The following is a 26,202-nucleotide window of genomic DNA, read 5'->3' as shown; positions in this document are numbered from 1 at the left end:
CTCAAAGAGCATATTATCTTGCTTAGCATGAATAGACAAATTTTCAGAGCTGGCATTCAAGTCTGGTAGATTATTACAACACAAGGGTCTATCTTTACAATCTCTCTGAAGCAAATGATACACAGCTAGTCATCTTTTCATCAGTACTGCAACTCTATCAAGAAGTTATGTGATTTAATCCAGCGTCCCAAGAATTTTCATTTCTTTGCAAAGGTGGAAGGACTGTTTGGTTGAAGTGCTTCCTTCAATCAATTATGCATTAATTATAATTAATTAATAAGAGCATATGATAGTGCTGCCTTGAAGAATGCACTGACTAAAAATGTCCAGGTTTGACTCCATCAGCTTACAGCAGGCATAAATGCCTCCTAGGGAGCTGATTCCTAGAACAAATTTGCAGAGGATTTTGCAAAGGATGGGAAAGTGTCAATACATCCTTACCTCTTTACAGTGCCAGGAAGGAGAGCATCCAGAGTTGGTATGACCAATACGAATCTTAAAAAGTGTTCCAGTGTCTCCAACTGTGATCTATAAAGAGCCAAGGAAACAGCATTCAATGTAATTTCACAAAACCCACTTAAAACGAGCTCAGAACAGGACATTATATATTGATAAACAGATCAGTTTATCAAGAAGATATAATAATTATAAACATGCATACACCTAACAAGAAAGCATTAAAATATAATAAGCAAAAATTTGAGGGGACAGAGTCTCATTCTGTTGCCCTTGGTAAAGTGCCATGGCATCTTAGCTCACAGCAACCTCTAACTCTTCAGCTTGAGCAATCCTCTTGCCTCAGCCTCCCCAGTAGTGGGACTACAGGCATGCACCACTACACCTGGCCAGATTTTCTATTTTTAATAGAGATGGGGTCTCGCTCTTGCTCAGGCTGATGTTGAACTCCTGAGTTCAAGCAATCCACCTTCCTTGGCCTCCCAGAGTGTGAGGAATACAGGCGTGAGCCACCATGTCTGGCCCCAAATAAGCAAAATTTAATAAAACTGACAGTCTATGATAATAGTTGGAGACTTCAATACTCCATTTGAATAATGTATAGAACATTATCAATAATGTATAGAACTAGAGAAAAGAATAATGAAGAAACAGAAGACTTGAATATTATGCACCACCTGGACCTAACATGTATAGAATGTTTCACCCACAACAGAAAAATCTTTTCAAGTGCACATGGAACATTCACCAGGATAAAACCATATGTCCTGTAACAAAACAAGCCATTGGTAGAATGCCATGGCATCACAGCTCACAGCAACCTCAAACTCTTGGGTTTGAGCAATTCTCTTGCTTCAGCCTCCCAAGTAGCTGGGACTACAGGTGCCTGCCACAACGCCTGGATATTTTTTGGTTGTACTTGTCATTGTTGTTTGGCAGGCCTGGGCTATGTTCAAACCCACCAGCTCAGGGGTGTATGTGGCTGGTGCTCTAGCTTCTGAACTACAGGTGCCAAGCCTAATACACTTATTTCTGATTTCAGTTTAACAACATTGTACTGGTCTCCCCTGATTCACAGTTATTACCTCTGTTTCTCTCTAGATCCTGATATCAGTGTGCCTAGTTATTATCTGGTAACTCGATAATAACCAATAACTTGAGAACCTCTCCACCCATCTTGTTTGTTAATTTTATTTTGCCCTTTTCAACTTGAGTTTCAGCCTTACCTATAGAGCCAGAAAGGCATAAGCCCTTGTTCCTGATAGCCACTGATATAAAAACAATAAAAGTTGACTCTAGTATGTTTCTTTAGCTATTATCTCTACCCATATTACAGACTTACTTGTATTAAATCTGTTTGAGCAAAAACTTCCATGAATTACTTTTGATTAATCTTATGCAGGGCACATGGTATTACAATAGGAAGAGCCCAATTTCATAGAACCCATTCATTCCAAAGTACCTACTAGCTGCACCACTCATATTACTTACAGTAAATATGTCTTCATGGCCATCCTGAAATCGAGCTTCATCTGTTCCATAAAGATATATGGGGGATGAACTTCTATGTTGTCCATATAGTATAATATAAATCTGTGAGCTGGTCCCTGAATTTGGGAAGTCACTGGTGATTATGGAAACTTTCCAGTTATCACCTATAAATGCACAAATAACACACAGCATTATGGCAACTTACAGATATGGAAGACTCAGAACAGCAGATTACCATAAACCTAGCAGAGCTCAGGATGGATATAATTTACTCTTACTCAACTCCTCTGAAAAAGTGCCATAGAGTGGATTTAGACTTGGAACTCAGTGAAATTACTATGTCCTACAATGTGACCGTGAGCATGTTTTCTAAAATGTCTTTAATAAGATGACTAGAGAGGTATCATTCTACTATTAATAGCTGGTCATGCTTGTATTCTAGGAGTCACTGTACAACTTCTCAGAAGCACCCAGTGTTTACCAAGTTTCTCTCATATTTTTAGCTCTAACATGTAATGTGTGCATTCAGAATTATACTTAAGATTGTCTTGAGTTTAGATATTAATTGTCCAAAATAAAAAATTATATCATAATTTTTATAAGCATATAAATTAGAATCAGATGAGTTAGAATTTTAGAAATCATCTGTCATAATTTTCTTCATTTATTATTTTAAGTATCCCCAACTAGCTGGTGAAGGGATTGAGTACCACAAACACCAAGCAAACTGTTTATCACCCGGAAACAAATGAAAACAGTGCTAGAAAATAGGAGGTTCATTGTAATCAGAACTGAGATGGACGAAACATTACAGCACATTAATTTTAATTTTGCCAGATTTCTTTAGAGTAAATATCAGACAGCTGATCTACAAGTGAAATAATGAAATATTAGGGACACACTCAAGATTGTGTGAAAGAAGTAAGAATATGAAGCAACATTGATTGTGGTACAATCAATGTGTTACATTAGTGTGTATTTGTAAAAATCTACTTTAAACCAGAAAATTCTATCTTTTTGTCCTAGACATGTTATGTGTAAAAAGCCATGTTAGTCTACCAAAACATCTAGGTAAACAATCATTTAGTAAATAAAAACATAATTTTAAAACATTAGTAAAGGATAATAACCTATCTTTACCAACAGCAGAAGCAATTAAATTATAATTACAAACTATAGAACTGGGAAAATTCTGGCAGTTTCTATAAAATAACTGGTATGTTAGTACTTGTGTGAATAAAATAAAATAAAATTCTGCAGCTTCTGCTCTCTTAGAAATGCAGCAAAAAAGTTCGGGGGAGAATCAATACTTGCTAAATGTGCAAGGACCAATTCAATAGGGAGAGAAATTGCATTTCCAAAAACTAGGATAGAAAAAGATGAATAGAAATAAAAATGAAAATAATGAAATACAATAACTGTTTACTACAGGTTTTGGCACTTACCTAAATCATTAAACGCATTAAAACCTTATCCCTGTAAGGAAGTACTATAAAAACTGGAAAAGAATCTAAAGATCATGAACCAGGACTCATATTTCAGTTTATAACTCACACTGTATCAAAAGCCAACCAGTCCCTGAGTCATTACCAGGTGTCCAGTCATTACCAGCTTAGGAGAAGCACATGTAAAACATGGAAGAATCCCTTTGTCCACCATTAGTTTATAATTCATGTGAGGTAATAAACCAACATATCAAAAAATAAAAGTCAGAACATTCCTAATGTAAGATTTTAGTGAAGTGTGGGCAGATCACCGAAAAACTAACAGTGAGGAGGAGGGGAGTGGAGCAGAGGAAGTGGGGACACTGGAAGGAAGGGGAGGAGGAGGAGAGGCAAAAAAAAAGAAAAAGAAAAAGAAGAAGAAAGTACAAAACCTTACACCATAATCCTCATAAAGCAGAAGTCAAAGGCAAGTGAGACAGAAGATTTCAGGAATTTGTAGGTGATTTAATCCAGCTTTCTCAGAAATACTGTTGAGAAAAAGAAGTAGAAAAAACTCTAAAAATATTCTTAATGCTCATACCTCATTAGGCCCCAATTTCAAAAAGAGTGTGTTGAAGGAGTAACTAAATGATCTCAAGGAAAGCACAATTCAGGTAGGCGGTGGGCAAATAGCTTGATGAAAGCCTCAAATTACCATAGTAGACACAAAATAGAAAATGTGAATAGTCCTCTATCTCCTAAAAAATAATAAATTCATAGTTTATAATTTTTTCACAAAGAACTTCAGGCACAGATGGCTTCACTAATGAATTTTCTGTCAAACATAAAAAAAATTGGCCGGGCGTGGTGGCTCACGCCTGTAGTCCCAGCGCTGCGGGAGGCCGAGGCAGGTGGATTGTCTGAGCTCAGAGGTCCGAGACCAGTATGAGCAGCAGTGAGCCAGAGTAAGACCCTGTCTCTACTAACAACATCAAAAACAACCAGACGTTGTGGTGGGCATCTGTAATCCCAGCTACTGGGGAGGCAGTGGGAAAGAGCATCACCAGAGGAAGCAGCAAATGAACAAAAAAAAAAGAGTACTTCAAACAAAGAAGAAGGAACAAGCAAGCTGAAATTAAAAATTAAAAAAACATAAAAAAATTATCAATATTACATAAACCCTTCGGAGAGCTTCCAACATGATACATAAAAAAGATGCTATAAGAAAACTACTGCCGGGCGTGGTGGCTCACCCCTGTACTCTTAGCACTCTAGGAGGCCGAGGCGGGTGGATTCCTTGAGCTCATGAGTTCGAGACCAGCCTGAGCAAAAGAGAGACCCCATTTCTGGGGGAAAGGGAGGGAAGGGAGGGGGGAGGGAGGGGGAAGGAGGGGGATTAATGGGATTACACCTGCGGTGCATCTTACAAGGGTATATGTGAATCCTAGTAAATGTGGAATGTAAAGGTCTTAGCAAAATAACTAAGAAAGTGCTACAAAAGCTATGTTAACTAATGTGATGAAAATGTGTCAAACGATCTATGAACCAAGTGTATGGTGCCCCACAATCATACTAATGTACACAGCTATGGTTTAATAAAAATAAATAAATAAAATAAATAAATTGAGATCCAAATGAGAAAAAAAAATAAAATAAAATAAAAATAGAAAAAAACTGAGGCAAGAAGATAGCTTGAGCCTGAGTTGGAGGTTGCCATGAGCTATAACGCCATAGCACTCTACCCAGGGTGACGGCTTGAGACTTGGTCTCAAAAAGAAAAAGAAAACTACAGAGCAATAACTCTAATAAACATAAGTAAAATATTTTCAACAAAATATTAGTAAATCAAGCCAACCACAACCTTAACATTTATTCCAAAAATGCAAAGCTTTTTAACATTTTAAATCAATTCACCATGTTAACAAAATACAGGAGAACATGAAATGACTCTGAGCATCATCACTCATTAGAAAAATGTAAATAAGTTAAAACCACAATAAAATGTGTTTCTCTAGTCATAAAATGGCTTGACTTTGCTATTAATTCTAATAGTATCTTCCTGAGTAGAGAGTTATAGAAGAAGATCTTCAAGGTCACACATAATCATCTTCAGATCTAGACTCTGAATCAGGGTTTTAGATAAGTTAAACTGCTACTCAATTTCTTCACTAAGAAAGCTACTTGGGAGGCTGAGACAAGAGAATTGCTTGAGCCCAACAGTTTGAGGTTGCTGTGAGCTGTGATGCCAGGGACCTCTACCAAGGGTGACAAATGAGACTGTCTCAAAAAAAGAAAAGAAAGAAAAGAAAATAGGAATAACATATTCCTCATATGATTTTTATGAGAGCTAAATCAGACATTTATTAAGCACTTAGTACAATTCCTGTCACATAATGGCTAATTAACAAAGAAAAGTTATCACTGTAATTGCTACAGAATTACCAATTTTGTAACAATTATACTACCCATTCTCAAGAGAGCAATATCACTCTCATAGGACAAAAACTGATTCTTGGAGGCAAAAATTCTTAAATATAAAATAATCTGTGGCCCTCCAAAACTTAATTCTATCCTATAAAATATTATTCCTTAGTATTTCATTTCTCTCATTAGCAGAAAATAATAATGGGGGGGTGAGTTGAGAAACTAATTAGGCTACTTAAGAATGACATAAAAAGAGTGTTATCAGCCTTTAAAATTTCAAAGTTTATTGTATAAATAAAAGTTAATCTCCTACAGGAAAAAATTAGAGAAATAGTACCTGTGTCTGTCTGCATCCCTGAATGATTGCAATTCATATTCACAGTAATAAAATGAAATAGAAAAGAAAGAGTATCCAGCTTCCAGGGCTTAACAATGTAGCCACTGTTTTAAAACAGTTGTCTATAAGGAAATTTATATTGGTGGGCATTAGCCAAATATAAATCATAAATACTTAGAATTAAATCACTGGAAACTAAACTACAAGAAAGGTAACAACAAAGTATTTAATTTTAGCCATTGTTGTTTGAAGCAGACTGATAGGATAAAATCAGAAGTAGCCATAAAATAAGTCACTTCTAAGTAGTACAAGATACGGAACTAATCCTAGATAACTTTCTTTTCTCATGTCAGAAAAGCCTCTTTTTTCTCTCTCCCTCTCTTAGCATTGTAAATCAGGAAAACACCAGTCTGAGTGTCCAGCATAATGACGGACTGCTTCACAGATGGGCAAGGCACTTGGCAGTTCTCTCCACCACTCTTCTGCCCACTGCCCCCAGGTCCAAGCTAACTTCACACCAACATCTTTCTACAGTCTCTCTTTTCACCCAAGAATATAAGCCCCAAGCCTACTTTTTTGGCTGTGAATAAAAATTCATCCAAGTGGGGAAAAATTTTAAGCTAGGCATTCAAGGTTTCAGTCTCTAGCTCCTGATTAAGTAGAGTTTGAAGAGGAAAATGAAAGAATCCAGAATAGTCAAAGAAATTTTGAAAGAGAACCAAGTTGGAAAAATTACACTCCTTGTTGTCAAGGCTTACTATAAAGCTACAGCAATCAAGACACTATGTTTTGACTTACAAATAGATGCACAAATCAATGAAATAGAACAGAGAATGCAGAAAAACACCCCACATTACAGTAGATCAGTTTTTGACCGGATTATCCCTTTTAATTCAAACTATTCAATGGAGAAACTATAGTCTTTTCAAAAAAGAGCGCTGGAATAATTGGACATCCATGTAAAATAAAATGAACCTCAATCCTTACCTCCTGTATATGCTGAAAAAATAGCTCAAAGTAAGACAAAGAGAGCCAATGTAAGAATTAACACTATGAAATTCCTAAAAGAAAATATAGGAGAAAATCTCATCTTTGAGATAGGCAGAGACTTCTTACATAGGACTTGAAAATCATGAATGATAAAAGAAAATTAATAAATTGTACTTTACTGAAATTAAAAACTTGTCTGATAAAATATAAATGAAATGAAAAACAAGCTATTAGATTAAATTCACTAGAAAAAAATGCATGCAAAACATACATCTCAATATGTGGTACTTACATACTGAGTCTTACAGAATGTGTAAAAAAGTCTTGCAACTCTAGACTTCAAATACCAAATAAAAAATAAGATTTGAAAAAGATACTATACCACAAAGATGTAAGAATAGAAAATGAGCACATGAAAGATGTTCATCATCAATAATCGCTAGGAAAATGCAAATTAAAACCACAAAGAGATACTAACACACACACACTAGAATGGCTAAAATTTAAGACTGACAATAATAATGTGATAATAATAACAAGTGCAAGCAAGAACACAGTAACTAGAACTCTCATACGTTACTGGGGGATGCAAAACAAGACAGCTACTTTTGAAAGTCCACAATTTCTTATGAAGTTAAACATACAATTACTATACAAGCAGCAATTTCACTCTTAAATATTTCCTTAAGAAAAATAAAAAATGTATGTCCTACAAAAAGACTTGTACATGAATGTCTATATAACTTATATTCATAATAGCCAAGACCTGAAAATAAATATCCAATATATTCATAATAGCCAAGAACTGAAAATAAATATCCATTAGCTAATGAATGTACAAATAAATTGCAGTACTGTATATATTCAGCAATGAAGAACAAACTATTCAGGCAGCAATAATGAATCTCAAGATCATTTTGCTAAGTAAAAGAAGCAGATAACAAAGATTACATCTCCTATGATTCCATTTACAGGAAATTCTAGAAAAACACTATAGCCATTGAGAGTAAATCAATGATTTCCAAAGGTTGGTCAAAGAGAGGAGAGGGACTGCTATAAAGGGGAAGGAAAAGTAATTTTTAGGGTGATAGAAATGTTCATCCACTTGATTACAGTGGTTACATGTACACACACACACACACATACACACACACACACACACACACACACACAACTTGTCAAAACCTATCAAACACTTGGGGAATGTTATCAAATGTGAATTACACCTAAACAGAGGTTTCCAAGAGTGAGATTAAGAAATAGAAAAGTATGGAATCATTGGTTCATTATCCTCAGGTAACATTCATAATAGAAATGCTAAAATAAAAGAACAAAGTAACAGAAGGGAAAGAAAACAAATAATATGAAAAAAACTCCCAGAACTAAAGGATATGGGTACTAACTGCCTAATGTGACAAATTGCAAAACTACCTACACAAGTGCTTGTATCATCATGAAATCTGAGAATACCAGAATAGACAGAAGGTCCTACAAGCTTGGGAAGGGGAGGGAGGTCACAGTTAGAGAAGCAAAACTGAGAATACTTTAGTGCTTTTCACATTGGGATGGGAAGATAAAAGGCAAAAGCTTTCAAAATCATTGAGTTATTTCTAATCTATAATGTGTTATCATGTTTATCGTATCTTCATGAGAGAAGAATAAAGGTATTTTCACACATTCAAGATTTCAAATAACTTATCTCCCATGCACCCTTTCTTATAAACTATTAGAGATGTGCTCCATCTAAACTAAGGCCTAAACTAAGAATAAGATATGGATTTCAAGAAACACGACATCCAATACGAAAGGGTAGACGATTCCCAGGATGGTGTTAGAAGACAGTCGCGCATCAGGCCTCTACTGAAAACAGCTTAAGGTGGATCAGGAGGGAGTTGGGTGGGTGGTGGGGAGAAACTTTCAGAGGAATGCCTCCAAGAAAAATAGTGTCCCCAAAGAAAAGGAAATTAAAGAACTAACATGCACTTCTACACTGACAGAGATTTACAATCCTGGGAAAGGGTTTGAATGAGTGATAGTCAATTTTTAACTCCAAGAAAAACAAAAAGTAGTTCAAGAAAGAAAATACAGTCAGAATATACTAAAAGGCTCAGCTGGGGAAAATATTTACCATTTTTGCCATTTAAAATGTGCTCTCATGTGTCACATGCTCCTACATTTTTGGTCCAAACTTTCAGGAAAATGCTGCTTGACAGAATGGCCAGCTCTCAGCCTGGAGAGACACATCTCGAGAGAGCTAATGCTCCCCTGATAAACTGCTCTTCCACAGCCACCCACTCTGTGAAGGCTGTCCCTTCACTCTCTCTCAGGAGCCCTTCCCTCCCCACCACTCCCAGGGCCACAGCCAAGGTGGCCATGTGAAAAGCCAGTGGACTGGAAGCTTCTGAGGCCAATTGGCCTGTGGCCTGCCAGGCTCCTGATCCCCTCTGTTTGGCTGCACCTCAGGCCTTGGCCCTTCCCTCAACAGCTGCAGCCTATCTCATCAGCCCTGCCACTACCCTCTCCCCTGAACATGGAGCTGGGCAGAGGCTGCTCTGCCCACTCACTGGATCCTAGATCCCAGATTCCAGGCTGGAACCCCATGCACCAGATGAGCCCAGGCAGAAGAGTGCAGACCCACTGTCCTCCCCAGCTCCCAAGCTATACTGCACACGTATAATGAGCATTATCTTTTTTCTTAAAAATTTAAACAAAAAAGTGCACATTGTACACAGCAAAATATGGTACATGGTATTAAAATAGAATCCTTAGAGTGATTTAACAAAAAATTATATTGGAAGAAACAGGAACAGCAAGTGGAAGGTTAGAGATGGAGAATATCAACACATAAAATCTAAAATTAAAAAAGCAACATTTTACTAAATATAGAAATAAACAGTGGAAGAGCTAAAAGTTTTAAAAGAAGATGCCTCTGTGGTGTGGAAATTAAGTATGTAAAGGATTAGAAAGTGGTCTGTTTATTTTGAGCCTTGCACTTCTACCTGATTAAAACCAGTTACAAATGCACAAGCTTGGTAAGAAATAAAAGCGCAAATTAAATTGAAAGAAATAAAATGTCTTGCAGGTTTGGTTTGGGTCAGAACGTCCTGTAGACACTAGATCAGCTGCAGACATGGCTGCACAGTCTCGTCCAGATAGGCTTCCACTCTGGACCCCATTCCTATTCCACTAATGACCACCTAGGAGTTCAGTCAGTCCTACAAAGACATCCTGTATCACTCCCCATACTTCATACGTGTCAGACATTTCATGTTAACTCACTTTGTTGATCCACATGAAGGTCTACTGGGGGTTTCCAACCTGCGGCCCGGGGGCCACCTGCAGATGGAGAGCTGTTTTGCTTCCCTCTGCTGTCGAATATCACAAAATGAATGCATGGACCTTTCATTTTGCTCATCAGCTTTCAGTAGTATTTTGTGGTATTTACCATGTAAATAGTAGTATTTCAGTAGTATTTATCGTGTGGCCCAAGACAACTCTTATTTTTCCAATGTGCAGAAGAAAAGAAAAATGGTAGGACACCAGGCTAACTTCTACCTCCTGAAGGAATAGAGCACCAGACTGAATCCCTGTAAGGCTATTCTCCACTGTTACTCCCAGAATGGTGAAAGGACAGCGTCCACTGGTTGGTGTATATTAATGGATGAATAGGAAGAAAATAAGCGAAGGCATAAAATAACAAATCAAGAGAGTTTTCTGTTGGCCCAAGTCATTCTCCATACAACTTTTTTGTTTGTTTGTTTAGAGACAGAGTCTCACTTTATCACCCTTGGTAGAGTGCTGTGGTGTCACAGCTCACAGCAACCTCCACTCCCGGGCTTTAGACGAATCTCTTGCCTCAGCCTCCGGAGTAGCTGGGACTACAGGAGCCCACCACAACGCCCAGCTATTTTTTTGTTGCCGTTTGGCCAGAGCAGAGTTTGAACCCGCCACCCTCTGTATACGGGGTCAGCGATCTACCCAATGAGCCACAGGTGCTGCCCTCTTCATACAACATTTTATTTTGACTGAGAATTTCCACTAATAGAACTACACTGAAAAGTGAGCCTAAAATTAGAACTCCCATGTCACTTAAATGATGTGGAATTATTCTTCTGGATTTTGTACACCAATTTCATGACCATAAATGGAACACACACATACACAAGTGTTGTGATTTTTGTTGTGGTTTCTTGTTAATACGGTCTTGAGGCCTTTCTCTTACGATTGGTCAAATACTCTAGCCTTGCAATGACCAGGAATCCAAAGGATGTTTTCATGAATACTTACATTGTGCTTTTCATGGGATTCTTCTTTATCCTGGTATACAGCCTAATACCTAAGCGCCAGGCCCATGACCACCCCTCACAGAAAACTGCATTTATAGGCAGATGCCCTTGTGGCTCTTGTCTGACCTAGGTCATTTATTCCTGTCAAGATAGCCCAGGCCAGGAAAAAGGCTAGGTTAGAGTGCACGTGTGCCACGTGATACACAGTGAAGAGAAAGCAAAATGCACGTAACAGAAGAAATTTATTATCCACAGTTCCCAGTTAGGGGTGTCAACAGGAATTCTGGGGGCAGCAGGAAGCTCAATCGGCAAGAGAGACGGAAGGAAGGAGAGGAAGACCGGAGGACAAAGGGTAGGAGAGAGAAACGGGGAATCTTTGAGACTATGCCTTTATTACATTCCATGGCATTATCCCTTATACTTCCCCAAGGGGGTGAGAGATTAGTTTAAAGAAGTTAGTCTCCCCTTCATTACATTTTATCATTGTCAGTAGCTGTGGGGTACATTGTGTTTGGGGTCAGAGAGATAAGGAACAAGTGAGCTACAAGGCAAACAACTACATGGAAAAGTTTAGCTAAGTCAAACATGACAGGGTAGGACTGGATTTCAAATAACTTATGTCAGGCCTAAAAAATGGGTGCTGAGGTAGCATTTATAACAATAAGTATTTCTCACTAACCACTTTCAATGCTAATAAAATGAATTCCTGTGACGTGCACATCTTCCCATGAACCTAACGGGATATCTTAATGTATATGGTTTTATTGATTCACCTGAGCTTTAACCAGTCTTACTTAGGTAGTAGTCTGTAGACTCCAGCCATTCATCAACATTAGTGGTACAAAGGATGAGAGCCATACTCAAAAGGAAAAGCATTTAAATGATTGTTATTCCATTGACTTTAGTTGTTTTTGTTCTTGCTTTTATTATTATGATAATTAGGAAGTAATTGATAAGGTACTGAAATATCTATGCAGAGAGAAAAGGCTGATGTACATATCCTTTATGAAAAATTTCAGAAGCTGAATATTATCTACTACTTCCTGCCAGGTCTGCTGTAAACCATCAAACATACTAAGCCTTGTCCCTGTTTGAAGGTTTGCTATTTTGTTGTTCAATTTTAGGAAGCTTTTTCAGTCAAACACTGCTATGACTAGGAATATTCCCTTAATAATTTAGCACTAAAGTCTTTGGAAGATAAACTCTTTAAGGGAAACATTGCAAAACACCTTGAACTAAAGGGAAAAAAATATTACTGAAAGCATTCTCACGCACCCTTTTAGGGATTATCTCTGTTTTTTATCTTTAAATTATCTTACCACTCTGTAAATTATAAAAAATAAATTATGCAGGGGCGGCGCCTGTGACTCAAAGGAGTAGGGTGCCAGCCCCATATACCAGAGGTGGTGGGTTCAAACCCGGCTCCAGCCAAAAAACTGCAAAAATAAAAAAAAATCATGCAAATCATTCTTATCCATAAAAAAATATAAATTGGTTATGTGTCTAGTAGAGTGTAATTATTGTCCTCAACAGACTCAAATTTGTTTCAGTATTTCTTATCCACATATTTTTGGTGATAATGTTAAATTCTCCTTTGACCCTATTATAATATTAATGGACCCCTGGTTCATTTGTAAGTTAAATAAAATTTTTGGCACATGTTCATGTTACATCTATATGAAACTCATGATTTTGTTTTTAAAAAAATTATCCTTTAATATCTTAATGGACAAGAGAGCAAAACAGTGGGGAAAGTACTAAGTATTGCAGATTAAAATAACTTTGACTTACTAGGCTACCCTGGGCAGTTTGGGAATTTCTCTTAGCCTCGATTAACAGGGAATAAAAAGCCACTTTATAGGGCGGCACCTGTGGCTCAAGGAGTAGGGCGCTGGTCCCATTGGAGGTGGCAGGTTCAAACCTAGCCCCAGCCAAAAAAAAAAAAAAAAGCCACTTTATATTTTGAGGGTAGATCTGCACATATAGTATCAAACCACAAAACTCACCACTATTTATGAGGATTAATTATAGACATGAAAGTCAAAGTGCTTCTTTACTGCCTCTTTGAGCCTTAGCATTTTCCTGCTACATTGAAGATACAATTACCTGAAGGGGTTATTGTGAGGACTGAGATAATAGATATAAAGAACACAGCACAAAGTCTGTCATCCAGTAACACTCAAACTGTTAGCCACTTTTGCCTAATAAAAGGATCAGATGACTAAATATTGAAATAGTAATATTTTCATATGTATTTATATATGAGATATACAGTAATACTGATATTTGTATATACATATAAGTACACACACATATGTGTATATACACATATAAAATCACCAAACAGAACTACTTCTTGATTGGAAGAACATCAACTTTTGAGAAGCCTATCAAAGGCATTAACACAAACGGCTTTATTATTTTAAAGTAGCTCAAATGTGTTCAATATTGTATGGCAAGCTATGTGCTAAGAGCTTTACATGCATTCTCTCTGGTGATCCTCTTACAATAATCTTGTAAGGTAGCTTCTTATAAGTATTCAGTAAAGTGGTGGCTCCATTTTGTAAATAAGGAAACTCTCAAAATGAGCACCACGAACATGAAGTGTGGCTTTAATTCCTCAGTTTAAGCCTCCTTGAAAATGGGGCATGCACATCACAAAATCTCAAAACTGCAGATGCTGGCGTGGATGTGGAGAGAAGGGAACACTTTTACACTGCTGGTGGGACTGCAAACTAGTACAACCTTTCTGGAAGGAAGTCTGGAGAAACCTCAAAGCACTCAACCTAGACCTCCCATTCGATCCTGCAATCCCATTACTGGGCATCTACCCAGAAGGAAAAAAATCCTTTTATCATAAGGACACTTGTACTAGACTGTTTATTGCAGCTCAATTTACCATTGCCAAAATGTGGAAACAGCCTAAATGCCCACCAACCCAGGAATGGATTAACAAGCTGTGGTATATGTATACCATGGAATACTATTCAGCTATTAAAAAAAATGGAGACTTTACATCCTTCGTATTAACCTGGATGGAAGTGGAAGACATTATTCTTAGTAAAGCATCACAAAAATGGAGAAGCATGAATCCTATGTACTCAATCTTGATATGAGGACAATTAATGACAATTAAGTTTATGGGGGGGGAAGCAGAAAGAGGGATGGAGGGAGGAGGGTGGGGCCTTAGTGTGTGTCACACTTTATGGGGGCAAGACATGATTGCAAGAGGGACTTTACCTAACAATTGCAATCAGTGTAACTGGCTTATTGTACCCTCAATGAATCCCCAACAATAAAAAAAAAAAAAAAAGAAATGTTTTAAATCAAATACAGGCAATATGTTTAAAAGTATGGAAAAAAAAAAAGAAAGAAAATGAGGCATGTTCTGTGTCATTGAAAAGTTAAGAGGTAAAATATCTGAAAGTTCACATAAAAATTCTCCACTGAGCCAATGACTCATCACGTCAGTTAGTTAGGGTTACTCCCCTAAGGTTAGGGGTCGCGCTACCTTTCTCTCCAAGTGAGGCTTTCCTCAGATCAATTCTGATGATACCGATAGTTGATATTTTTATGCCCCTCTACTTTTTAACTTCACCTCCTTGCTATTAATTTCTTTTAATTATGAACACTGCTACACCTTCTGGGATTTATGTTTGGGTGGTACCTGCATAGTTGGACCTTCAGTTTTCTTTTTTTTTTTTTTTAAGTTTTATTGAATCACAGCCATGCCCTCAAGCTCACATACTATTTTTTTTTCTTTTTTTGCAGTTTTTGGCAGGGGCTGGGTTTGAACCCGCCACCTCCGGCACATGGGGCCAGGACCCTACTCCTTTGAGCCACAGGCATCACCCTCAGTTTTCTTTAAAGCAGAAGCTGACAGCCCAGATAAATTGTCCCAACGCTAAAGGCACTCCTTAACCCACGCCAGCCTCTTTCCCAGGGTGCCTGAACTTCTGACAGCACACAGCACCGCTGCCCTCTGGTGGGCATAAACAATAATATCAACACTCCATCTCAGGAACAGAGACACTAAATTTGACTATATATTCTCCTGGGTACAAGAGCCTCGCTTCCTTTCCTTAGCCCTTCAGGTACTTTTTGACTAAAACAAAAGCTAGGTGTGTAAAATATTCATAAATTTCATCTACAGCTTCACTTACTCCTCTAAATTTTCACAATGTACAAGGTATTTTTAATATGTCTTGTGAAAACATCCTTTGAATATTTCCAAAAAAATCATCTTCATACACATTTTAAAGATGATTGAAATCCTGCTTTGCTTTCCCATATGTGTAGAGAGATATGCAAATATAAAAAAACTTAGTTCTATCATATTTGCATATCTCTCTACACATATGGCTCTCAAATTAAGAAGTAAAGAAAGAATTAGTGTCTTCAAAACTAGATGTTATCCATTTAACACACATTTACTAGGTGCTTACCCTGTCCCAAGTAATATGCTAGTTCTAGGAATAAAATGTGGCCCTGGATCTCAGAATGCAACACATATGAACATGTTTAAATAGTCTTACATTACTAATGCGTGATTGTTACTACAATTTCTCTTTCCCAGTTGTCACCTGGACCACCAAGGACATTGTTTAATGTAGTATTATTGCCAAAAACAAATACTGCATGCCAAATTTTTCTAAACCTCCTGGTTTTTATGCGTGGTTTCCTCGATCTCCTTGGTATGCCTAAATATCACACTTTCAAAATTAAAAATACGATTTCCTCATCTCTTTACACTAGAAAATCAGTGCCAGATTTTAAAAAATATCTATCCCTTCTTCCTCACATGAAAAAAAAATAATAAAGATGTAATTGAAAAGAGCGCTGATTTTTAAGCATGAAGGAATGGACTCAAATCCTGACCTGATACCTACTATAATGTAGTGATGACAGAACTTCACCTCCCTGCTCCTATGTTCTCCTATCTATCAAAAGGGGTGGGGAAATAGTAATAAAGTCAAACTCACAATGCCCTATGAGGAAAGATTACGTATAAAAAACCTGTAAGTCTACAGGTTTTGGGTACACAGCAGGAACAAAATGAATATGAATTCTTTTCCCTTTTCTATTTTTTTCTCCACAATGTTATGTCTTTTTATTTCACTAGTTTCTCACTGCTCACTACAGAAACTTATGTAACACTATAATTTCCATATTTCAACTAGAAGACAGCATCACTTAATGTAGAAAAAAAGCATACACTATGTATAGGCAGTCTTCTGCTGATAAAGTAGCAATTCATAATTTTTCATGAATTTATGATTCATGCTGAACTGTAATTAATTACCTCTTTTTCCTTAATGCCAAATTTATGTTATTTTAGTACCTCCATGTGTGGCTTTTTCTAGGAGTTGTTTCTATGCTATCACATTGTCATGGAGTAGAAGGAATCTTAAAAGGTTTCCTGGTTAACTCAATATACCACAATTACTCAAAAGAATTTATGGTTGATAGTCTAGTCAAATTTATTTATCCTTCTAGGCAACAATATGCTTTCATTTGTATCTAATAAAATGTTTTATTAATGCAGGTGAATATAAAAAGAAATCTGTCAAGTTCTTCACAATTCTTTTTCACCTTGAGAAGAATTTTAAACTCACCATTCTTTTTTCTTTTCCAGGTTAAATCATTCTAGTGTGTTTAATTTGCCTTCACAGAGCAGACGTTTTTCCCTTTTTTTTTCTGATCTCTCTGGATTTTCTGACATTTCACTAATTTTTAAAAGATTATAATTTCCAAGAAAAATACTACAGAGACAGCTTAGAAGTGGACCATCTTTTGCTAAACATTGAGAGAACAGTAAATCCTGTCCTGTGGAACTGTTGACATGTTCATTAGATAGATGTTCTGAGGGAATTGAACATATATTTGGTACCAAAAACCATGAAATTGTTATGAAGATCTTACAATCATACCTTTTACCAAATCAATAGATGAAATTAATAATGAAGTGCTTAGAGACTATGTCCATTCCATTTATTCACCAACACATTTAATATACATTTTATACCAAGAAACATAAGAAAAGATATAATTCTTGTCCTGAGCATATTTTGATTCCCTAAGCAAAATATCATATAAATTCAGAACAAAATCACACAGAAACTTCAAAATAACAAAATAGAAACTGAGTCCCTAATTGTTGGAAAAATAAACAGAGAAAGGACAAAAGTCAAATTGATTTATCCAAGGGTAAGTTTTCTTAAAGTAAGCTCATTTTAAAGAAGTAAGAAATTCTTAGAGGTTATCTAGACCATATCCATTACACATGCTTCATCTTATTATGGGGGAAAGATATATTGACAGAGAAAGGCTGTACTGATACTTAAATTACAAATCTTCTTACTCATTAGTGTTTTCAAAATCAATTAAATTTAATTGGTTTCCTCGTCCCAAATGAAAATATTTTCACCCTCAAAAATACAAAGTATTTCTACTATGTTTACATTGCTAATATTTAAGGATATCTCAACTTGGCAAATATTCAACAGGCATGCTTGACCAAGCATTTCAAAAGAGAAATGGTAGTTGATATTTGCCCTTATTAATTGGTTGAAATTTGTTCTTAAGCTCTGAAATCTGTTAATCAACAAGTTGTTATTCTCGTCAACTGCTTTAAATATTTCATTTATCCAACCACTAGGGTCTCGTGTATTTGAATTTATATCACCCACAACTAACAATGTATGCCAGAAATTCATACAAAATCCTTTCTTTAAATATGATTGAAATTTTTTTAAATCACTTTCTTCTACTACTTCTAAGAACTTAATTCTTTTTTGTTTTTTGCTTTTATCCCTAAAGTCAAACATGTAACTGAAATAAAGTTGATCAAATGTATCCCCAATGGCATCATCAATAAATTCTTTTCTCATACCTCCTTCACTATTCTTATTCCTGAACATGTTTTTGTTTGACTGTAGTAAACATGGGTGTATTTTCATCCACAAATGAAAACCCAAGGCATTTTCAATATCAGATGCTTTGCGATATGCAAATCCTCGGTCTTCCTCATTTACAGGTTGGATAATAACATTTAATATTGGGCAATGTTGACCACAAAGAGCATAAAGTTTATCCAAAGAGTCGCCCTCTTGAAGTGCAGTATGAATCATGTTATTTCTGGGCAATGGCTGGTTTTTAATAGCATCATCAGAAACAGGGTGGACTTTGTTACCAGCAGGTGTAAAAGCATGAGTGACAGATGTGCATACTTTTTCTGACTGATGATTACCTTTCTCTTCCGTATGATGATTTGGTATTCTCTCCTTGGCATAGATTTTGTTGTGAACACCTAATAAATCCTCACAAAAAGGCTCAGAGTCACTAGCATGAGGCATGTTAAAATAATTGCATTTTAGTTCAAGGGGTTGAGTTAGTTCCTCCAGTTCTGAAGAGGATAGTTCAGCCATGCTTGGACCTGGGGCCAAATTTCCAAAATGTGAATATGGTACCTCATTGCTGTTATTATCAAGTAAAGTATCCACTGAAGTGGTATCTCCACTGCCACACATGCCAGGATTTTCAGATGACACCCTTAGCAAATGATTTTCTTTCAGGAGCCATTTGCCTTTGTCAATCAGTACTCCTTCCTCTATGTCTCCCAGGATTCTCTTACGATCATTTTCTTTTGTATCAGATTCTACAGTGTCACCCCCGTAATAATTATCCCTTACATCATTAATAGTACATTTATCTTGTCTTTCCTCCTCGAATTCCCGCAACATAGGTGAACTACTAGATGCATGTTCAGAAGAGCCAAATGAATGACCTTCAGAATCATAAATACCTGATTTCCTGGTACTCTGAAATTCCACAGAATTGTAAGGGCAAACCTGACATTTATGTGTAGGAAAAAAAGATGGTTTTACAATCTCTGCTTTACCATAAAGCTTTTCTATTGCCCTTTTAACAAATCCCTTATTGTATTCTTTCTCTTGAGCAACTTCGCCACTATCATTGTGGTCATCACTGGAAGTTTTATAAGGCTGCTCACTGTCACTGTCTGGTCTATAGTCTGACCAATCAGAAGTCACTGGAGTTGTAAAGCATCTTTTGAAATCATGAAAGGACTCTGAATAACTTCCAGTTTCCATGCTTTTCACCATTGTTTTTACCCTTATCTTACTTTCTCCTTCATTGGTCTCCTTTTCACTAGTTAGTTTAGAATCATAACAAAAAACTAAAGAAGGTGGTGTTTCCATCCTTTCACTGATTGTCTCACAAATTACACCATTCTTTCTTTCTTCTTCTATAATGTTTCTACTAGAGATGTCTATCAATCCAAAATTTTTACTATCCTCTAATTCTTTTTGGATTAATTCTTCAGTAGCTTGCTCTCCTGCATTTACCTCTGTATTAAACATACCAATGTCCTGGCTTTCTAATTCTTCAAAAGATTCCAATTCTGAAATGTTTCTTTCACTTGAAGTCACACTGTTAGTTATTGAGTCTGGTTCTTCAGAAGTCCTTGATTCTTCCCTATCAAAGGATGGATATGCATTTTTATCCTGGAATTTCTTTAATGAACAATTTTTTAATTCATCTAGAGAACTGTGTTTCTTATCAAATTCAGGTTCAGTTTCATTTAGCATACCAGCACAGGGTCTTAAATTAATGACATTTTGATGTGACACCAATATATTAAAGTCATTTTTATAACCAGGGTCTGACAAAATATTTAGGTCTTTCTCAACTTTGTCATCTCTTTTTAACCCTTCAGTTAATTCCAAGTTATCAGTATATGTGTTTTCTTTGGAATTTAAAAAGTCAGTGGTATTAGAGACTTTGACAGGAATGTAGGATTCATCATTTAGGCAAGATGCCTCATCAATATGGTTTTCCTTTTGATCACAATCCTTATGGGAAGAAACAGCATCAGAGAGTGAACAGGCCTCTCCTAGGAAAGCAGCCTTATTCATGGAGGTCTGATCCATGGCATAACCATCATTAGGACTAAAAGTGTCACTGGGGTCACAAGACTCTTTTGGAGAATAAGTCTTATTTATCATCTCACAAGGAGAGCAAGTCATCCCCAAAACACAGACTTTGGGGGCACAGACCTCACTGGCAGAGTTGCCTCCATCCAAAGACGGTATTTTCTGTGTTCTTTTGTTTTCATTACACTCAGGAACTCTCTGAATTCTGGCTGTGGAATAATTTGCAGAAAGACCTGTTGGAACTGCATTTTCTTCTTTCTCACTGAGTCCCCAGTGATTTGTGGTTGACTCCACTAAACTGTCAACAGCAGCCTTTAAGTCATCAGCTTCCTCTTTGATGGCAATGCACTTTAGAACCTCCAACAATGCAAGTGTTTCTGAAGATCTGTCGGTGGAGTTGTGAGCATCACCTTGACAGAAGCTATTGATACTCCCCTTAAGGTTTAGCACCAAGAGCCAAGCTAGAAGGAGATTAGTGGATGAATTACATATTGCAGAAGGAAAGGGAACATCTGGAAGGGAACCTGGCATTTGAACAACTCCATTCTGAGTCTTATGAATACCAGGAACTGAAGCTTGAAGTTGGCGAAGCAACAGGACTGGTAAGAGGTTTTTTGGACTGTCCTCTTCCACAGGACCTACTTGAATGGCAGCCTCTACACTTTGCCCTTTTCTAGCTGGATTAATTTCTTGGTAAATGAGGTTTATCTCTGGTTCTGATTTTTCAGAAGACACATGACTTTTAGTATTATGATCATTAAGAGCTAACTGTGACAAAGCATGACATTCATGCGATGAAATCAAGTAAGCATCATTCAGAGATCCAACCAGGCTCTCACAGAAATCACTGGTAAGTTCTTCACCATTATCTTTGGCAATAAGAGATTTGCCTCCCTCTGTATACAGATTATCTCCTGCCAAATTGGCATTTTTAGTTATGTGCTTATTACTTTTCATAAGAAAATTATTTCTTTTTCCAGAACTTATAAGAGGATTCTTCCCTGGAAAATCATTATTGTTAGAACTTACCACACTTCTTTCATTTTTGCATATTGGAGCTGATTTTCTAGGTTGTAAAGTTGGATATGGATTTATGTTCTGCAACCAACTGTGTATGTAATTTTGAACAGAATGATGAGCAATATCCTCAGAAAAACCATCTTTTTTCAAAGAAGCTAAGAAATGTGCCCTGGTTGTAGCATGTTGTTTACTTACAATAGCACCTGATTTCAATTTATCCTTTTTTTGTTTTTTCTGGCCTCTTAAAGTTATGTGTGAATCATTAACTTTTGAAATTAAACTCCTCTTTGACATTCCTCTCAAATACCCAGATGTCATTTCTGCTTGAGCAGCTTTGGGGTTTTGCTCAAGGAGGTTAAATACATGAAATAAATTCTGATCTTCAAAAGTACTTTTGCAATATTTAGATTCATTATGAGGAAACACGTTATCTCCTTGACCCATTTCCCTTTTTTTAGGTCCTCCTAAACTTACTTTCTTTCGTGGTCTGGATTTCCTTTTGACTAAAAGTCCTTGAACCTTAGGATTTTTAGTATTTAATTTATTTCTGGGGAAATTCTTGGAAATCATGGTATTGAAATTACTTTTGGAACGAAGATGATCTGATTTAATGACTGTATCACTTGCCTGAAGGTCTCCCTCACAAAGTATCCCTCCTCTAAGGAGACTGTGGGAATCTTGCAATATGGGTTCTCGTGCAATTCTACCACCTGTGTTTATTCTCTCTTTCTTATTGGGCATCCCTTTAGCTGTAATCTGCCCTTCCTGATACCTGGAGTTTATTACTTGTTGTCGTGACTTCCTTTTCTTTTTGCCAGTAACAGAAGGCAAACTCTTTTTTTCATTTTTTGGAAGTTTTGTTAAATCACACTGAGCAAATTCATTAATTAGTCTATCAATTCCTGTGTTGACAGTAGAGGATGCTGATGGTGGAGCTTCAGAAATACTTTTGTCAGTTCCAGAGTTGTTACTTGAAAAATGAGTTGCATCTGCCGAAACAGGACTAAACCTATCATTGGTGTTATCATAAGCTCTGAAGTTCTTGATACAAGTTTTGTTGTCTGATATAATACTATCAACTACACCTTCTTCCACAATTGAATTTTCTGATATAGCTGATGGCAAGCCATTATTACAAGACATCTCTAACATTTTCTGACTTGTAATTTCTATAACACCAGCACTTACTGCACTTGATTTGACCAGTCTACTTTTCTGTCTTGTTTCTAACGATGACTCCATCTGTTCATTGTTATTGATCTGAACAAGTACTGGTTTATTAGATACTGATGACATTTTACTGCAAGAATGTGCGAACATGTGATACTCAGATTTGTTTTCCCTACCTTTCCTTTCTTCACTATAAGAAAACTGTCCAATCATTTTCTCTTGAACCTCAGTTTCAGATACTAAGGTCATACTCCCTATCACAGATTTCTTTTGTCTCATTCTCCTTGGTCCAGGTGTAGGGGGCCTATAAAAATGATGCTTTGCTTGATCCTGACTTCCCTGAATAATATCTGTGTCCATAGCAGCATTCTCCCAACTAGCAGAACTGCACGTTTCAGCCTCTTGATCTGTCATTTGAGCATTTAACTCTTCTGCCAAACTGCCCTCTCTATTAAAGCCTTTTGCCAGAGGTGAGACATCTGCAGACAATGAACATGTTGTAAGCTCTAAACCAGAAGATCCACTGTCTATTGGTCTTGGAAAATTCCTTATCTCACTCTTCTCATCATTATTAGAAAGATCAGCTTTACTGACAGTGGTTGTCCATTTTATGGTTTCCTCCTCTTTTATCTTGAATCGAACTTTCATCTCAATTGTCATAGTGCCATCTTGATTAAAAATAATTGCCTTCTCAATATCATCTTCAGAAGGATACATTGATAAATTCTGAGAATCATTTTTTTCTAAGGCCAAGTAATGTTCAGGAGCAAAAGAACAGTCTGAGTAGCAATCATTGTTATGTGTTTTGTCAGAAGAAACAGAATAAATCTGAGACTTTGGACTTGATGGCATACGTATGCTCACTTTCAAGATTTTAAGAATAAAAGATACCCACATCAAAATATAATATGGAAGGCAGAAAAGTTATAAACATCCAGTGGAATAAGCAGCAAAGAAAGAAAAGAAAAAAGGAAATAATTAGTACAAAACATATTTTCTGTACTTCATAGTAAAATATTATTGATACATTTCTGAGCTCTATATATTTAATGGTTATTTGAGAAAACTTACTGTAATATTAGTACATTTCTTCAAACCACTCTTTATAAAAGACATACAATTCCACTTCAATGAGGAAATTTACAGAATTTTCATTTTAACACATTTAATAAGGTAATTTTAATTTAAAAACATAAATTTCTAAGGATTGTATCAAAAAATAAAATTATTTTGTAGGTTTTTCTTTTGTCATTTTGTTTCCTAATACTGAAACTGCAGTCTGACTAAGAACTGCTTATCTATTCAAACAAGGAAAGTAACAATTGATGGTGGTATCCATTTTCCTATCTGCATATAACCGAAAGAGACATCTGTAGCTTTATGAAATCAGAAACATTTTTAAGAATTTATTTAAGACTGGATTAATAAAGTAATAACTTTCAATTTACTATTCACTAATAACTTTTAATTTACTATTTACTGTTCTCTTTTGTGTCCTACATATAATGATTTATTAGACTTAAGCCTGGATATTAGCTTTTTATTAATGTGACTCTTTGGCATTAACTGATTACTCATGGCACTCCTGCTTCTTAAATTCAATCAAATTCCTATTAGCAGTCTGTACAGATTTGCACGCTTGCCATCAGGTAAACACCTTTGACATTTCAAAGTTAAAAACCAGAAATATCTTCTCTTATTTCTACTATACTTTCACTGAAATTGTAAATAAAAATATCTCACTTCTAATTTTTTGAAGTAAAATGTAACAAATCCCTCAGATTCCCTAAAGTTATCAAAAATCATATTTAACAACCCATTATCAGATATAAAATAATAAAATCATTTTAGGCCAGGCACAGTGGCTCACACCTGCGAACCTACTACTCTGGGAGGCTGAGCAGGGCAGAAAGCTTGAGATCAGGAGTTCGAGACCAGCCTGAGCAAGAGCAAGACACACATCTTGTCAATAGAAAAATAGAAAAAACTAGCTGTGGAGGGCTCCTGCAGTCCTAACTATTCAGGAGGCTTAAGCAAGATGATCTCTTAAGCCCAACTCTTGGAGGTTTCTGTGAGCTATAATGCCACAGCACTCTTCCCAGGGCAACAAGTGAGACTCTGTCTCAGAAAAAATAAATAAATAAATAAATAAATATTTTTTAAGCCTTTGAAAAATATATATAATCATTTTAGTAAAATGACCAAAGTGAAAGAAATAGTACTACCATATGCATAACATACAGCATTTGGGAGCCAAATGCCTACAAAATAGGAGCATTAACAATTGTCCATTGAATATATCCACCACAAAGTAATTAAATGACAAGAATAAATAATAAGTGAGTTCATCCACATTAAAAATAAGGGAAGAATACTAGTTAAAATACAAATTATCCCATGTCTAAAGAGAACAAAAGTTAAAACAAGTATAAATGGCAGTCAGTACCTCAGCAATGAAATATAGTTTGCCTAGAAATACTGAGCACAATTAATAATGACATTAGCCATGCCTGCATAGGGAATTCACAGCATTAGGCTTCAAGAGACCCTGTTTCTTCCCAATCCAAAGGATAATGCCACATCATTACAGCAGAGGCTAAGGAACCTAAATTATTGTTAAACAATATGAATTAGCTGCATGAAACTATTTTTAATAAATAAAAAATGAATTGAAAGACCCATGATTTTCACAGGAATAACTCTAAACAGTAGAGTATACAGCATAAATTTGACAAAATACAGTTGCTCCACTCTACTGAGCTCAGCTATGAATGCTGCAAGGTATATTCAGAGAAACTCTGCAACTACCAGAAATGTCACTTACATAGATTCCACAGAATTTCTCTCCAAAGCAAGAAACGCTGACATTTTTATTTAACTATATATTTTATGCAAAAAAGCATACTTCATGAATTTAAATAAATATGTCATCTGTATAAGTCCTTCCAACAATAAATATAAACAATATAGTTTAGACTGTTTAATCCTCTCATATTTTCTCTTCTGTAATGAAGGAAATTGGTCATGCAAGCATGAGTTTTTGTGGTTGAAGGAAAAAAAAAATCTCAAGGCTAAAAATATGGGCTATATAAGTGACTTACTCTTTCTTCTTTCTGGCCTCACATTTCCCTTGGGGTGCACACGACGAGAGATCCCTGGCAGTCTAGCAGGAAGCAAGTACTTTTGAATGCCATAATTTCCTGGTTTAAAAGGCTCCCTTCCTGCTGCTACCACAGCTCCAGAGCTCAGAACCGCTGCCTGCAGACTGGAAACCTAGAAGAAACCAAAGAGTTATGATCCTTCTTGGGCAAGTTTTGCTCTTTCCATAGGATAATTTTACAACTTTAAATCAACTCCACAACCTCTCAGGCTTTAAAAAGATAGTCATCAATCACTGGCTTAGGCACCAATGGAAAAAAAAAATTGGAAACACCAAATGCGGGGCCAGGGTGGGGGAGCAGCTCAGACTCCCCTTGGAAAATACTACTCTTGGTCCCTCATTTTCAAAACATCTGGTCAATAATGATGCTCAGGAAACAGAAAGGGGGAGAGCAGGTGGGACAAATAAGAGACCCTTGTCAGATTCTGACCATAAAACACAAATACACACACCCTTCACACTCACATACACACGCACACACGCAAGCGAA

The 26,202-nt window shown here is 36.4% G+C and overlaps 1 protein-coding gene across 1 annotated transcript in view; it reads right to left on the bottom strand.

Annotated features, from left to right (window-relative positions):
• Positions 1-26,202, bottom strand: part of RP1 (RP1 axonemal microtubule associated) — a 301,766-nt gene that overhangs the window by 224,029 nt on the left and 51,535 nt on the right. Inside the window, exons 3-5 of the mRNA XM_053558851.1 lie at positions 25,654-25,825; positions 1,948-2,111; positions 442-528 (exon numbers count right to left, since the gene is read on the bottom strand). Of these exons, the coding sequence (XP_053414826.1) occupies positions 442-528; positions 1,948-2,111; positions 25,654-25,825 (423 nt within the window). The remainder of the gene's footprint in view (positions 1-441; positions 529-1,947; positions 2,112-25,653; positions 25,826-26,202) is intronic.

Source organism: Nycticebus coucang, chromosome 13 (genome assembly GCF_027406575.1).
Source record: "Nycticebus coucang isolate mNycCou1 chromosome 13, mNycCou1.pri, whole genome shotgun sequence".
NCBI classification, from domain to species: Eukaryota; Metazoa; Chordata; class Mammalia; order Primates; family Lorisidae; genus Nycticebus; species Nycticebus coucang.
This window is presented reverse-complemented; position numbering and strand designations above follow the sequence as displayed.